Genomic DNA, 17,673 nt, shown 5'->3' on the forward strand with positions numbered 1-17,673 from the left:
AGACAGTATTGGAAAACAACACGCACAAAATGTACTACGACAGAGCCATAATCACAGATAAAACAATTTACCACAACAGACCAGACATCACACTGTAAAGTACTTAATTTTAGTATCTTAGGAAACCGATTATAATTACGGTCGGTGAAACTTCCGTTAACCTAACGGGTACTTTACGCGGATTCGAGATTAGTTTGCCAGGCCTGGGCTTTTAAGCGTGCACCGAAAAATTAGTAATAATAACGATAAATATCAAGTCAGATCAAAAGTTCTGATATATTTAATTAGCAACTAGAATGTACTACGTACAAATATCAATAATCCAAACCAAATTTATTAACGAAAATCAACAAGTCAACCTGACAATAAACTCAGCTACTTAGCTTAACTTAATAGTAATTCCCCTTTGAAATTCGACAATCAAATTCTTAGAAACTATGAACAAAATCTCTTACTAATTAAACGTCTATCCGTCACCTCACTATACGAAGAAAACTATTTCCTCAATACTTTCGATATCGTCAAATCGTCAATCAAACTCCTCTTTAGCACCTTGGATCGTCCAATTATCAATCTGGACTTCTATCAGAAAATACTTCGCTTTCGAATCTACCTCGCTCTCACAGTCGCCTCGATTTGGAATTCACCTCTGTTTGGAAATCACCTCTCCTTCTTCGGTTAACGTACGGGTTTTATACTGTGAGGTGACGTCACACTTGAGCTGGGTTACTCCCCTTATTTACATACTTAGTTGCTAACATTAACTTTCTTTTCTGGCAGCTTTAAGTTTCCGACAAAGCTTATAAACCGTTTACAAAATATTTATCATAATTTTCTGGGATGTTTAAGACGGTTTATCAAGTATTTCTCTACTAGTGATTGTGGGGACTCCCCCCTCCATTTTTTTTTCTGCGGACTGTTACTTCCGCCGGGCAGCACAAGTGCGCAAGATTTTTCCTACGGCGCTTATTTCTCCGTGAGTTGTTTTATCTTCATTTTTCATTACTAACAAGAGAGTGGTGGGGAACCTTCGTCCTAAATAAACATAAACCCCAAACAAAAGATAATAAAACGGAAATAATAATAAAATAAAAATAACGTTCGGACTCAGTTCCTTACAACACTCATTGACAAACACAATAAAATTACATACATTATAGACATATCCATTCCAAACACTCACAATATACAAAACGCATGCACTGAAAAAGTCAGCAAGTACACAGAACTCGCCCAGGAAATAAGGCATCTGTGGAGGATGGATAGGGTGCTTATTGTACCTGTTGTCCTCTCCTCTACAGGTGTCATACCACACACACTACACAAAAGCCTGGGCACATTACAATTGAATAGAAACACATACATCACACTACAGATGGCCACTATATTGAATACATGTCATATTGTGAGAAAATTCCTGAATACAGACACACACACTGATACACTTCTTTAATTTCTGTTTTGGTTACTATGCCTTGACTTTGGTCCGGCATAGTACACAGCCATCGGTGTTAACCGAGTATATCTCACTTAACCCAACATAATAATAATAATAAGATTGTTAATAATTAAAAAATAAAGTTCTTAAAATAAATTGTTCATTTGAATTCATTAAATTTTTATATTTTTTAATTTGTTCACATTAAAGTCTTTTATAAATATAGTACATATTAATTAACTAATTAATAATTTTATATTTTGGACCTAAGGTTTTTAGGATTTCATAAAAAAATTTTTTTGTTTAAATCTTTCTATAAAATCATGCCTAAATATTACGTAAGTTAGGGAAGGAGAGGGGATCAAAGAAAATATTACGATTTTTTACACAGGTGGGTGGGGGTCTAGAATGGCCAAAATTGCCTTTACATAATTTATGGACGGCCCGTAGGGCATCATGAAATTAGGAAGTGATTTTTAGAGCAGTGACTGCTTAAGACAGAAAAGGTACAAAAGAAAAGAAAAATTTGCTATAGACTAAGTACTTTTCTAACCAACATTTTGCATAAGAAACACTGATGACTTAAACAATAAATCTTAGCCTGGTTAAGCTCTTTCTGTTATTATTATTATATATTTTATTTCCATACTTAAATTTACCATAATTACTATCATTGCACATTTTATTAAGGCTATTTGATAAATGAAAGAGAAATGAAATGATAAATTTTGTTGTTTGATGGTAATTTTGTATTTTCAACATTTAATGCAGTTTAGGTGTTTGTCTTATATATTGTATTTTTTTCATTTCACTTATTTGATAATTACATCTGCAATAAATTGCCAATGGAAATAAAATGAAAGAAATTGAGAAAAAAGTAATGTTTGAGACAGTATCTTCTAAACTATATACCAGTTAAGTGTTATGTTTTCAGCAGCAAATTTGGAGATGTGAGTACATGACAAGTTATATCAAAGTTCTCTTCCTGCAATGTTCTAACAATTCTCTGCAAGTACAAAAAATTGTTAGAACATTGCAGGAACAGAACTAGAAAATTGTTGGTATAGATTACATGCAGAGTATTGTGGTATTTATGTTAAAATGTGTAGTACATATTAATTTTACAAATTCTTCATGGCTTAGAAAATAAGCTATGATTTTTCTTTTGTATTCAGCTGGAATATTTAACAACAAAATTGGTTCAGATTAGCAAGTGTACTGTACTAATGTACTACTACTAGTAGATAAAATTAAAAAATTCATACTTGTGTTTGATTATTTCTTTTCCAATTTTTCTTGACTCTTTCAATTTATTCAATAATTCATTGTTTTTGTTTAGTTTCTCTTCAAAACTTCTTTCTATATTTTGATATTTCTCTTTCAAAGATTCTAAATAAATAATTACTTCTTTTATTTCTTTATCAAGGTCTTTCTTTTCCTCATCGACATCATCCCTTTTAATTTTACTCAAATATTCTCTCTTGTTTTCCAAAGTTAATTTTCGTTCTATATTTAAAAATAACAACTTGTATTTAAAATAAAATAATGAAATATAAAAATACTTAATTCCTATACAGATACACCACTGAATTTCTGACACTCTTGGTTCCATAACCTTGATGAATTAATCATTTTTTTTTGGACCAACTGTGGTTGTTTATAATAATAATTCGTCAATGCACACCAAAATATCATAGTCCATTTTTTTCAAAAGTTCTACTTTATCTTGGATCAATACAGACTGACACCACTACTGACTCTTAGAAACCATAGCTAAAGGTTAAATTTAAGCAAAATAAAGTAAAAATATCACAAAACTGTAGTATCATAACCAACAAGTGCAGTGTAAATAATATAAGTAAATGCACCCTATGCATAACGCCGTCTGTGACCACCAGTATACTAGTATACTGGTGGTCACAGGAATTTCAAGTTCCCTTTCATAATTTTGTCCAAATTAAAAGTTGTGTCAGATCATCAGTTGCTGGAAATTCAGTGGTGTACAGTATCTTTATAATTACAATTAAACTACTTAGTTTAACAACAATATTTCTTTTATTCCAAGTTGCTAGTAACATTTATTTACATCATAAAATCTCTTGAAAATGATCTAGTAATAACTCAAAAACATTGAAAACAAAAAATAAAGCACACTAATAAATTTTGTATATTTAAGTTTAACAAATTAAATAGAAATAAACAATTATATTTAATTGTCATACCAATTAATTCCTTTTTAAATTTTTCTTCTTCATAACAACATATCTCAGAAAGTTTTCTATTTTGTATATTCTTTACTTCATAATGCAGTTCATTCTTCAACTTCTCCCATTGCTTGTTTACATCACTTAAATGGGTAAATATCTTGTTATTTCCCATACTTTTCTTTTTAAAACTATTAAAAATAAAAAATGTACAGTTAATATCAAAAATTAAAACTTTTAAAGAGAGATATTAAATATTTGAATAGATCTGTAAGAAAAAATATTCTAACATCTAAATAAAACATTCTTAATTATTATTTTAGTTAAAATTCTCTATACATTGAAGTAGTTCAAAACTTTATTTTTTTCTAATGAATATGAAAAATATTATAGTAAAACTTAAGCATTACAGAAAATATATATCGTTGTATGTAATTATAAATTATTTTGAAATTAAACAATCATTCATTTTCAATGCATAAAAATGACATTATTTTCAAAAATAAATTTCATTATTTAAATCTATATCATACACATATACTGTACAGTACATACACATAAAAGGCATTCAAAAAGTTCCTGAAAAATGTAAATAAGACAGCAAATTGAATTTAGCACTTTATTTTCAACATTTATTCCATTTAAGTTAAACATTTTTCCATATGTTGTCACCACCCTTCTAAGCCCATCTATTGTAGAAATCAGTGTCCTTTAATTCTAGCCATTGCACTACGAATATTTCACTTGATCTATCAACTGCCAGAAAATGCCTTTAATGTCTTTTTATAAATTTGGGAATAAGAAAGGTCTGATGAGCTAGATCTGGACTAGAGGGAGGGTGTGTTAAAAATCTCCCATCAGTATTCACACAATACTGCCCTGGTAGAGTTTGCAGAATGCACTGGTGTATTAGTGATGGAACAAGATGGGATGATGAATTTTTACAGGTCTTTTTCTCTTAGAGCTGCATGAAGTTTTCTTAAGTTTAAACTGAGTCTTGACAAATGTACACTCACATCAATAAATTATAAATACCCTAAAGCATTCTGTTCACAAATAATAACCACTTTCTGGAAATATTTTGAATGCCCCTAATATACATATATACAGAGTGTCTCAAAAGTCACTATCAATTTTGAAAAATAATTGGAATTGCAAGTAACTGGTTTAAATATGAAAAATATATTTATTTCAAAATATATACTGCAAAAAATTAGTGCTCCACATGATGACCATCAATGTCTCTATACAGTTCAAAGTGATAAGTTGTTCCCAGAGCACAATTTTCATCAAAACAATTCACAGATAGCTTTGTCCGTTGGACCTTTCTTATGCAGTTTCCTCTCAAAATTCTCTCTAATTTTCTTGCATTTCAAGCCTGTTATCTTACACAGTTTATACACATGGAGAAAAAAATTAAATTTTCTATAAAAAAAAAAAAGGTATTATAGAAACAAATAAGTAATGAACAAAACTTTTGAACATAAATAGCAAAATATTAAAACTGAAAATATTGTAGTAGATTATCATTTGCTTAAACTACTTTAGTATTTAGATACTTAAAACTAAAGCCTTTCTGGTGAACTATATTTCAAAATATTGGAATTTTGAGATCAGTCACTGAAATATGATTATCTTAAAGTTAGAATAGAAAAAAATCTCTTAGATTTTTAAAATAAAAACGAATTATATAATTCAGAATTCATACTTTGTGGTATTTGAGTTACAAGATTTTTACAGGGTGTTCGGATATTCCCATTACAAACTTCTAGGACTTGTAGAGGAGAGTGAGTACATAATATTTTGATTAGGAACCCATGTCCGGAAACGTACCACTTCTGTTCTACGATGGTTTCAATTCAGATGTTTAACTCTTCCACTTCTGCTGAGGGAAAGAGAAAAGTCTCAAAGTTGCTTGTCCTGGTATGCAATAGGGTAGACAGGATGACATGTAGAATAATTAAATTTCCTAGTAATTGCACTGCATCATGGCTAATTCAAATTGCTCAAGCAGAAGTGGAAGAGTTAAACATCTGAATTGAAACAGTCATAGAACAGAAATGGTATGTTTCCAGACATGGGTTCCTAATCAAAATACACTAGAGCATCGATTATCTGACTTATCGGTTAACTGACCACATTCTAGTCGGCAAATTCAAATGTCTGCTAGTGATGTGGCACTATATGTCTTGGCTACTTTAATATTATTTTTGTTAAATTTTTGCATGTTTTAGCTGGCAGCACTGGCTCAACCATGAAAGGGAGGCTAGTATTTAAACCAGGCCTAATACACTATACTAATAATGTATTTTTTCATACTTTTTGGTTATCCGACCAACCCCAGTCCCCAATTAAGTCGGATAATCGATGCTCTACTGTATTATGTACTCACTTCCCTCTACAAGTCCTAGAAGTTTGTAACGGGAATTACCAAACACCCTGTATTTATCATCAAAATTAATTTTATGTTAATAGTTTTTAATTATGAAAATATTTATCTACCATTCAAAATATTATAGTCTTTATACTCTCTTGCTCCCAAAAACAAATAGAATCTTATCATCATTACAAAATTTACAACTCATATTTTTCATTTAAACGAAGTTGTATAAAAAATACCCATATAAAATATAATAAAATATTTGATACAGTTATCACAATTTTCTATAGCATACATCATATGTAATTTCTGTTATCAAGATTACTGTAGAATTTAAAAAAGAACTAATGAGGGACATGTTGTCCAAAATGCATATCCTCAGAAGCCAATAAAAGCTTGTATTTCCATCTTATTCGTGTTCCTGTGTGATTCATTCTCTAAGGCAATTTTATGCTAACTCATAACAACTACAATGAGAACAAAAGTCAATCCAGTACAAAATTTTCAATATTTTACTTTTTAAAATTGTTTAATTTTTATAATTTAAAAATTTTCTATATAAGTATAATGTTAATTGGTTAAAAATATATAAATAAAATATAAGCTGAGATTATGACTATACAATGTATAAAAATTGTTTATACTTTTTAATTTTATTTTAAAATTTTTATATATAATAACTAAGTTGTTTTAGAAACATTAAATTTGGACTGATTAACAGATTACTTTGTTTTTGGTAATTATTTGTAATTCAGATGAAAAAAGAAATATTTTAAAATTTAAAAAATTTAACTTAAACTATAAATGTTAGTCCATGAAAAATTAGAGAAGTAACTTAAAAAACAGAATTTTCAAGCACAAGGTATAAGAGATTTAAACTGGAGAATAGTCTTGGAGACAAGAAATAATGAAAAGGTGGTATGAATATGGAAAGGAATTATTCCAAGGCGACAGAGAGGAGATCGAGTCTCCCAGGGAGTTAGAAGGCCCACCAATACTCAAATGGGAAGTTGTAAAAGCCATTGGTAAACTTAAACCCAGTAAGGCTGCTGGCCAAAATGGATTAAAGTTCTACATGATGGAGGCATCAAAGCCCTGGCTAAGTTATGTAATGACATCTATGAACTGGGATACCTTCCTGAAGACTTCAGTCTATATTTGTTCCAATTCCCAAAAAACCAAAAGCAAATAAATGTGAGGATTTTAGAACTATAAGCCTAATTAGTCATGTGGCAAAGGTTCTAACTTATATCTTCTTAAATAGAAACAAAGGAAGATGGACTGAAGGCATTAGTGAAACAAAAGTGGTTTCCAAGAGAATAAAAAAACAAGAGAAGGTATTTTCAATCTGACAACTATTATTGAAAGATATAAGGAAAAACAGAAGAATATTTTTCTTTGTTTTATAGACTATACAAAGGCATTTGATAATGTGAAACATGATTACCTTATTAAATGTCTATTAGAAAATGGTATGGATGGAATGGATGTCAGATTACTTACCAATTTATACTTGGAACAGAGAGCTGCAATAAGGATTGGCAAAGAATTTTCGCAAAGCTTCCCAATTCAAAAAGGAGTAAGGCAGAGTTGTGTCTGTCTCCAATTTTGTTCAATCTTTGTACAGAAAGAATTTTCAGTCAGATGAAAGATCTAAAAGGAGTAAACATAGGGGCAGAAATTTCAATAATCTTAGGTATGCTGATGACACTGTGCTATTAGCAGAAAATGAAGGGGATCTAATGATGCTGATAGAGGAAATTTCAAAACTGAGTAATCAATTTGGGCTAACACTGAACTGCAAAAAGACCAAAACTATGGTCATTTCTAATGAAAAAGAAACTCCAAAAGTTAATATTAAAATTGAGACAGTGAACTGGAGCAGATCAAAAGTTATGTCTATCTGGGTCATATCATTACAGATGATGGAAGGAATGATAAGAAAATTGGAAAAAAGATTGGAATTGCAAGGACTGCATTTACAAACATGAAACAAGTGTTGACTTCAAGGGAGTTATATATAAACAAGAGTTAGGTTGGCAAAATGTTATGTTTGGTCGACCCTGCTTTATGGAGCAGAGTTGGACAATGAATGCAAATAATGAAAAGAAATTAAAGGCATTTGAAATGTGGATGATTCGAAGAATACTGAGAGTTTCTTGGAAGGCAAGAAGAACAAATGAAAATATCCTGGCAATTGCAAATCAGAAAAGAACCTTACTAGAAGTAGTAAGGAAAAGAAAAGTGAGTTATCTGGGAAATGTACTGCAACACCAAAGCCTACAAAAACTATTACTAGAGGGAATGATTGAAGGGCAAAGAGATAGGGGTAGGCCAAGAATGAACTGGTTAAACAACATCAGGAATTGGACATACTTAACGTATGAAGAGTGCTCGGAAGAAGCACAAGATAGAGCATGGTGGCGTGAAATGGTTGTCAACCTCCTGACAGGAGAAGACACCTAAAGAAGATAAATGTTAGAGATTATATTGCATTTTTCACTAAAGTTTCTTCACTTCATATAATTCAGCATCTTTGTGATACAGAAATTTCATATTGGAAACTATAATAATAACAAAAGCATCAAAACAATTTTGCTCTTTAAATATATTATAGTTGTATCATTAATAAATTTTATTTTACAAATTGTTGTCTGATGTTTACCTGGATCTAAGGTTTTGTCATTATATGCCTGCTTTAACTCATTTACTTGTCATTGTAACCTTTTGAAGTTGTTTTTCCTTTTCAATGTTTACATTAATTGCATTTCTTTTCAGATTCCCACCAAGTTCAGTTGTTTTCTTCTTCGATGTTAAAAATTGCTTGGATTGTATCAGCAAGAAAGTCAACATCTTTCAGTAAACTAGCATTCATTTTCCAGAGTGTGGTTAATTTGTGTGGGTCTGCAATTCCATTTTGTAACATCAAGTATTAGAATAACATCACTACGATTTGTTAAATGATTAGGGATGATTTCACATTGTGATGTAACATGTTGGAGGTGACTGGAAATGTAGAATCTATCCAACCTGGAATGAAAGTTATTTAGGTAGTAGATAAATTCACATTTATGCAGATTGGTTCATTTTATGCTGAATGTCTAAGTCAAACTAGTCTTTCAAGATCTGGAAAATTTTACTTTTTTTTTTTTGTTACAGGTGTCCTCTATTCTATCTATGTCTTTCTGGACAAAGTTGAAGTCACCGCCTGAATGTTGTGAGTTGAGTCTAAATAAAAATCAAGGATGTTGATAAAATTGTATCTAGCCTTAGGGTCTCCTGACAGGCAGTAAATAGAAATGATTCTCTATTTTCCATGTGGATCTTCTATATCACATAGAACTAGGTCACCATAATCATGATGTGTTTAGTATAAGATATTGATGCCATGTTTGATAAAAATCACTTTTCATTGGCAATGTTCCTGTATGACCATATGCATTGAAAAAATTTATTGGTGTTATAAACAAATTGATAAAAAATTTTTATTCTCACTAAACATTAGTGCAATATCAATTTTATAGTTAGAAGGTGATGAATAAAAATCTCTGTTTACATTTAGTAAGTCACTGATGTTTACTAAAAGAATTTTTTGCTATTCACTCTGGCAAGGCTATCATGACCTCTGATTCACAATGTTCATGCCGGGTATACTACAGCATATTGCTCTACCAATCTCCTCCTTCGTTCAATGTCTCTACCTTTGACCATCTGCAACGTAACCTACAGTGAGGGTCTACAATTTTGCAGTGAGAAAACCCTCATACACATCTCGCTGTCAGGTTTCAACACATCTCAAGGTGTCAGGTCTGTCTACACATCTCAACAAGAAAGCACAGAGAGTGGCACTCCGTGCTTTCTTGCTGAAAAAAGGCTAGAATTAGTTTCAAAGTTCGGAGGAATAATATTCAATCGGCATCAGGTTGAGCGCCGATGTCGACGTGTTCGTTGTCCGAACATAACATTCTTTTGCGATCGGTTAATTAATTAACGAACAGTACAGTTCGGACTGCGAACAAATCGGACTTGTTCGCAGTCCTAACTGTTCGATCAACCACTGTATTGTATTACTGACTCGACAGTTAATTCTATACACTGTACAACGCAAAATAATGACACTTTTAAGTGTATAGACATGCAATACACAGAATTATCCTCTACTTAAAACTTACTTACCAGTAATTACTCACGTTTTGCAAAATACCATTTATTTATGTATTAAATTGGCAAAATACTTCGATTTAACCGCCAGACGAGAAATTTTTAAATTAGCGCCACCTGCCGTTCGAGAAAATTCTTTGACTGCCTTTTTTTAATTTCTAAAAAAAAATTTATAAATATAAAATCAATTAGTTATTTTTAAATAAAATAAAAATAATAATAGTGTATTATTCTGTAAAACTCAATTGTAATAGTTGTATAATTTAATATCTCATTAAAAAAATTATTTTATTGATGCTTTTTAGTTTTTCAAAAATTACACGTAGGTAAATTAATTATTTTATTTTATTTATTTAATAAATCTTTAACTAGTAATCGGCAAGACCATTCTTTTTCTCTTCGCTCTGTGGACACTAAGAAGTCCTCTTTTAGCAAGCCATGGGTTCGGCCAGGCCCACGATGGGGCGGCTGGGTGGTGGGGGACGGGCAAAGGCGGATCTACATAGGGACTAATAGGACTTAAGCCCTGGGCCCCCAAGTGTCAGGGGCCCACAAAAATTAAATTAATATCATAAATTTTTAATACTTTTTCATTAACAATTAGCACTTATCGTATAGTAAAAAATAGTTAATATTAATAATATAATAATGATGATAATTTATAGTGTTATTTGTTTTTTTCTAAATGGGGCTCCATTGGACTTCAATAAGCCCTAGGCCCGCCCCTGCAGACGGGGCTGGCATATCTGGACTAGGGTTTCTCAAACGGGATCCCGATCGTTTTTTTTAACCCGGGAAATATCCCGGGAAATTTTTCTTATCCCGGGAAATTCCGCAAATTTCTTAGAAATTCACTTTTTTCTCATTTTGTGTTAAAGTTCAGGAAATTTTGCAAATAGAAAGCATAATTAACTCATAAACTGCCAGGATAAATTTGTATTTATTAATTTTAAACCTACTTATTAGTTTTTTAAATTTTTTCCTCGTTATGGCATGTTACAAATGGTCAATAATCAGTGCGTAGCTTATTTGTGGCAGGACTCTGAAAATTCTTTACTTGTCAGAACCTGTAATATCTGGAATAATTGTGCTTATGCTGTCTTAATTTTTAACCATACCCAGTAGCTTCAATAACTGCATTATGCCAGATTGTGCAAATTGGCAAGGATGCAAACGAGTATGAAGTTTTTCTTCATAAACCTGATTATTGACGGCCGGATGGCCGAGCGGTAAAGGTGGCAGCCTACCGCTCTGGGGGACCCGGGATCGAATCCGAACGGGTCGAATAATCCCCAGGAATTTTTCGGGGGGTGGTCCGTTCGGATATGTCGGGCCCCATCCCTCACCACCCGGTCGCACCATTGTGGGCCTGGCCGAACCCATAATGGGCCTACTAAAAGAGGCCCTCTTAGTGCCCACAGGGCGGAAAGAGTTAAAAAAAAAAAAAAAACCTGATTATTAAAGACAAACGAACTGTCGAATTATCGGGCTACAAGCTTAATACCGCTATTAAAGCAACAAAGGTAGACAAATCAAGTATACTAGAGAGCAAAAAATGTACTACAATCTCGAAAACGAACTAGAAATCTTCCAGGCTACAGGTGGAAAAAACACATAACATCTATTTTCTCTTAAATGCATTAAACACGATTTCAATCACATCAATTGAATCAGAAAGGGCATTCTCGGTAGAAAGACTTTTCATTACTAAAATAAGAAGTCGATTGAGTGATCGGAGTATTGACCATCTTTGCTTTTTAAAATCTTATAATACAAAATATTATTGTAAATTATTATAATGTTTTATTTAAAAAACGAAAATTAGCTTCTAAGTTAGAAGTTTGATCTAAATTCATTTTTTCTTTAAATTTTCAACTCAATTCAAAGTTTTTTTTTTTTTTGTTGTTGTTGTTGTTGTTGTTGTTGTTGTATGTAGTTTCCAGCAAACTTTAATACATTTTTTCTATTAGTGAACATTTCTACGTAATTCAAAGATAATTTTTAATATATATCTTACACAGCATTAATAATGTGATTTTGGAAGTTGTAGAACGTATTAGATTACTTTAAAAAATGAAAAATAATTATATCATTTGATTTCAAGCTATTTTGTATATCTTAAAAATAATTAATTCTATCCCGGGAAACAGTTCACTTTTATCCCGGAATCCCGGGACAAGCAAAGGACCGGGAAACGAGAAACCCTAATCAGGACGGACCATCCCCGAAAAATTCCTGGGGATTTATCAATTCGTCCGGATTCGAACCCGGGTCCCCCCAGAACGGCAGGCTGCCACCTTGACCGCTCAGCCATTCGGCCGTCAAAGCACGCGGAATTTTTTTGACCAGCCCATTCGGCCAGCTAGTGAGGGACGGGACCCGACATATCTGGATAGATCATTCCCGAAAAATTCTTAGAGATTCGTTCGGATTTTATTCTCGCCATCCAAAGCAGTAGGCTCAGAGGCGGATCTAGGTTTTTCGGCGCCTAGGGCTTATTGAAGCCCAATGGGGCCCCATTTTTTGTTAGATTAGAAATTTTTAAATTGGGTTTAAAATTCATTGTTAATTAAAACATCAAAATCAGAGTTGATATATACTTATTTATAAAACGTTAATGAAAAAGTATTAAAATTTATTATAATAATTCAATTTTTGTGGATCCTTGACACTTGGGGCCAAGGACTTGAGTTATATTAGTCCCTATGTAGATGCGCCCTTGAGTAGGCTGCCAACCTAAGCGCTCCAGGCATCGGACTGTTCCACTCGCCTATTGATGGACTTCGAGATTAGAGGACATTTAAAAAAAAAAAAAAAAAAATGATTATTTCAAATTAAAAAATAATTCGTTTATTCATAGATCTTTTACAGTTTCATCATTTGTGTTTATAAGTTCTAAGTTTATTACATTAAAAAATAATAATAATAATAAATATGTGTTAAACAGACAGTCATATCAAAATAATATATACATATTTCATAGTAAACAAATACATTTTTGTGTTGATTCATTAAAAATCATTAAAACTTAATTCTTTCTGTGGGCACTAAGAGAGCTTCTTTTTGCAGACCCATTATGGGTTCGGCCAGGCCCACAATGGGGCGGCCGGATAGTGAGGGAAGGGCCTGGGACCACCCTCCGAAAAATTCCTGGGGATTTTTCGACCTATCCGTACTCGATCTCAGATCCCCAGAGCGGTAGGCTGCCACCTTAACCGCTCGGTCATCCGGCTGTCCCATTTTTGACACTTGGAGTGGTTGGACGCAAAATGAAATTATTTTTGTTTTACTCAGAAACAAATGAGCGAAACAAGCGAAATGATTGTGAAATATTTCCGGACTGAAATTACTTGGATTAGCACATCGTATCTTTACACATCTTGACTGTGTATATTTGAATCTACAAACGTCACAAAATTCAAATTTTATACGTTTTTTGTGCTGGAAGCGTTTATATATTACAAAATATTGATGCAATTTTTAAAATTATATAACTTATTTTAAGGATTTCAATATTACAGTAAATAAGGATATAACTTTGTTGGAAATATTTCACTTTATCGACAATGTTCGCGTTTAAGTTGTTCTGATGTTTCAGTCAACTAAATTGACGAATTAATGCTTTTTTTGAGGTAGAAAAGAAGAAATTAGCTTCAGAGAAATTTATACTGTATCTTTGTCACCATAATGATTATTATTATTATTTTTTTACTCTTTTCGCTCTGTGGGTACTAAGAGAGACTTATTTAATAAGCCCATTATGGGTTCGGCCAAGTTTACAACAGGGCGGTCGGGGTATTGAGGGACGGAGTTGACATATCCGGTCGGACCACCCCCGAAAAACTTCTGGAGACGTTTTTACCCATATGGATTCAATCCCGCGTCCCCCAGAGCGGTTGTCTGTCACCTTGACCGTTCGGTCATCCGGCCGTAATGATTATGTTGAAAAGCATTTCAGTCATATGTTTCTAAATACATTAGCACTATAATATAAAATTTCATAACTCAATATTAGATGTTATATTTAGGTAATCTTTTATGTGCTATTAAGATATTTTTTGTAGTGATTGCGAACGAATTAAACTGAAATTTTAATCTGTTAGATTAACTAAACATTTCAATAGTGATATTCGTTTTCTCCATAAAAAGAAAAGTTTATTAGTTTTATATCGAAGAATTATGTTCAATTACGCTTTGTGATTTAAGAAAATTAAGGAAGTCTTAAAAATTTAAAAATCATTATCGATAGTAATATGTATCAGTAAATTTAAATAACTTCAGTTAATTTATTCTTCAAATTTTTAAATAATACAATTAATATAAAATTGAAAATTTGTGTTTTAAATGTTATATTATTAATTTTATATTAAAATTTATATTTAATTATATTTATAATTAATTTTTTAGTTTGAAATGAATTTAAAGCTTTGAATAAAAGTAATTTTTTTAGGTGGCGCTTTTAATGAAGGACGTTTTTAACAGATGTGATTAGTAAATACAACTGCTTTTAATTCTTGTCAACTACTTACTTATATATATAGGAAGGATTTTATTGCTGTTGAAATGTTTCGATTAAGATGTTCAGTGAAAAATTATGAATGGGGGAAGAAGAATTTAGAGAGTTTTGTGGCTCAAATAATTAAGGCTACTGAACCAGCAGTTATGATAGAGAATAAGCCTTATGCCGAATTGTGGATGGGTGCACATCCTTCTGGCCCTAATTTCATTATTGAAGGCGAAGAAAATACAAATATTACATTAGCCGAATTGATTGAGAAGAATCCTAGATGTTTAGGGGAAAAAATCAGTAAATACTTTGGTAATCAGCTGCCATTTCTTTTTAAAGTATTATCTGTTAATAAGGCACTGTCTATTCAAGCTCATCCTAATAAGTCTCATGCTGAAAAATTGCATAAAGAAAAACCAAACTTATATTTAGATCCAAATCATAAACCAGAAATGGCAATAGCTCTTACTAACTTTGAAGCCCTTTGTGGATTTCGTCCTTTGGTTGAAATTCAGAATTGCTTGAAAGAAACTCCTGAGCTATGTAATGTTGTCGGTGAAGCTATTGCTAATCAAGTAATTAATTCCCCTGCCGATACGTACCACTCTGCACTTAAAGAATGCTTTACGGCATTAATGTGTAGCTCGGAAGAAGTATTTCGACCACAGTTAGATTTATTGGTAGAAAGATTTTCTAAAATGGAAGAGAATGACATCTGCAAGTTATTTCTACGGATTCATTCCCAATTTCCTGGTGATATTGGATGTTTTGCATTATTTTTTCTCAATTATATTATTCTGAAACCCGGAGAAGCCTTATTTTTAGCTGCAAACGAACCGCACGCTTATCTCTTCGGTGATTGCATCGAATGTATGGCATGCTCGGATAACGTGGTCAGAGCTGGACTAACTCCAAAATTTAAAGACGTGCAAACACTCTGCGAGATGCTGACATACAAATGCTGTTCTCCGAAAGAAACATTATTTTATCCCAAAGACGACGAAAATGATGCATTTAGAAAAATTTTTAATCCACCCGTTCCAGATTTTGCAGTTTTAAAAATTGAAGTTCCTCCTGAAATCAATCATTATGTATTTTCTCCTCTAGAATCTGCTTCCATTATATTAATTGTTAAAGGAAACTGCTTAATAAAAACTCCCAATAAATATTTAAAATCTAGCAAAGGATCAGTTTTATTTATTTCTAGTGATCAAAAATTTGAAATAGAGATTGAAGATGGACTATTAATGTTCTGTGCATATTGTGATTTACAATAAAATGACAACTTTTGAATATAATTTTAATTTAAAATTTTGACATTATTATTATTATGTATTTTAATTTCATATAATATGTTATATATAATTAAATATAAACAATTTTAAATCTTAATAATAAAAAATATTATTCTTACAACAATGTTTTTCATGTTAATATTTCTATTCACAGTTTTTACATCTTTGTTTTCTTTAATAATATAAATATAATTTTGAAAAATTGTCACAATTAATACAATTAACCGTTAATTAGTGCAAAAGATTAATAATTAATTCCAAATTAAAATTTAAATCTTAAAAATGGAGTTTAAAGTTGGTAGATTTGTACTTAATACAAGTATATTGTTATAAATTAGTAACGTTATAATTATAAAAATACTCTAATTTTTAAATCCATAATAAAACTTTTTATAATTTATAAGAAATGTTTCGTATATATATATATATATATTTTTTTTTAAATTGGTTTTGGCTTCAGTTTCGGTTTTAAGAATAAAACATTGACCAGATGGCGCCACGAGGGAAGAAGAAAACAATCAACATCGAAGGAAGACGCTCGAAACATCTGAAGTGATGAATAATTGCGACACGTTAACGAATCGCAGACGAACTTAATCGGCCAGATTGCATTTTTTTCAATTATTTCTCCAATTGTTAAGTAATCAATATTTATAATTAATTCGATATAATCCCGAAAAGAGAAGCGAAACTATGGCGACAGACGAGAATGGTAAAGAAACAGGTTAGGGTTAAAAGTTTATATTCGTTTCTTTTATTTGCCGGTTTTTAAACGTTCAAATTAAATCGAAAACGATATTTTTCGCGCGGAAACGGTTTCGTACGCGTAAAATTAATCGAACATTCTATCGAAATAATCCGATACACGTATATACGATTTTATCAATTGCGCGTGTTTACGTACGGTATTAATTTTGCGGTAATTTGCGTAACGTATCGATACGTAAGAGATTGTTTTTAGGTTATTTGCCAAAAAAATGACGTCGTTTGTCGTATTTGTCAAATTTTTAACTCGGATAAACTAATTTCGAATTTTGATGCGTCACTGTTGACTGTCTGCTTGTGTCAATATGTGGTAGGTAACCTATATACAGTAAGTCTGGGTCAAAATTCTCCAAACTTGTTTCCAAAATAGCATTTTGATACACTTATATTAATTTTAAATAGTAATTACTTTATTTTAAAATATTTCATAAGTTAAAAAAAAAAAATGTTTTATATTATGAATTTGTCTTGTGAATCTTTTGTCTAAACATTACAGTTTGTTCCCATTATGTTCTGTTTATGCTTTTGTGATTTTTTAATGTTTTTGATTGGTTGATTGGTTTTTCCGGATCGTGATTCTATGGACAAGAAAAAGTGCATTTCGTCGAGTGATTATTCTATTTACGATCGTTCTCGAAGCGTGTTTCGTGGTCGCGGGCCGACTCGGGTGCCCGCTCTCAAATTATGTGAATTTGTTGAAGATTTCACTCGACGAGTCGATGCCACGTGATGTTCTTAAAAAGTTTGTGTTATCGCTTGCTTAACTGGAGATTAAGTCACCCTGATTGTTTTTCCAAATGCGAATCTGTGATCTTCAGCAGGAGGAAAGAATGTTTTCGTGTATCATGTTTCTCTTGTGTTAGGTTAATGGATTGACAAAATATTATGGCATATGTCTAAGGTAATATTTGAAGTGTAAAGGA

General features: G+C 31.7%; 3 protein-coding genes across 5 annotated transcripts in view; 2 read left to right on the plus strand and 1 right to left on the minus strand.

Moving 5' to 3' along the window:
* LOC136977200 (kinetochore protein Spc24-like) overlaps nucleotides 1-10,268 on the minus strand; it is a 31,695-nt gene extending 21,427 nt beyond the window's left edge. Inside the window, exons 1-3 of the mRNA XM_067272663.1 lie at nucleotides 10,199-10,268; nucleotides 3,661-3,833; nucleotides 2,704-2,944 (exon numbers count right to left, since the gene is read on the minus strand). Coding sequence (XP_067128764.1) covers nucleotides 2,704-2,944; nucleotides 3,661-3,817 — 398 coding nt within the window. The 5' untranslated portion in view covers nucleotides 3,818-3,833; nucleotides 10,199-10,268. The remainder of the gene's footprint in view (nucleotides 1-2,703; nucleotides 2,945-3,660; nucleotides 3,834-10,198) is intronic.
* A 4,354-nt stretch (nucleotides 10,269-14,622) lies between these two features.
* Mpi (mannose phosphate isomerase) lies at nucleotides 14,623-16,043 on the plus strand. The gene has a single exon (XM_067272639.1). It carries the CDS (start codon nucleotides 14,747-14,749, stop codon nucleotides 15,965-15,967), a length of 1,221 nt encoding a protein of 406 aa, XP_067128740.1. The 5' UTR covers nucleotides 14,623-14,746; the 3' UTR covers nucleotides 15,968-16,043.
* A 428-nt stretch (nucleotides 16,044-16,471) lies between these two features.
* LOC136977199 (ubiquitin domain-containing protein UBFD1-like) overlaps nucleotides 16,472-17,673 on the plus strand; it is a 30,170-nt gene continuing 28,968 nt past the window's right edge. Inside the window, exon 1 of one of the 3 annotated variants that reach the window (XM_067272659.1) lies at nucleotides 16,472-16,709. In XM_067272659.1, coding sequence (XP_067128760.1) covers nucleotides 16,679-16,709 — 31 coding nt within the window. In that variant the 5' untranslated portion in view covers nucleotides 16,472-16,678. Of the gene's footprint in view, nucleotides 16,710-16,930; nucleotides 17,061-17,673 lie in introns of those variants that run through there. The other 2 variants (XM_067272660.1, XM_067272661.1) reach the window with 2 other exon arrangements.

The sequence above is a fragment of the Centruroides vittatus genome, unplaced genomic scaffold (assembly GCF_030686945.1).
Source record: "Centruroides vittatus isolate TY-2023 unplaced genomic scaffold, ASM3068694v2 contig_452, whole genome shotgun sequence".
NCBI classification, from domain to species: Eukaryota; Metazoa; Arthropoda; class Arachnida; order Scorpiones; family Buthidae; genus Centruroides; species Centruroides vittatus.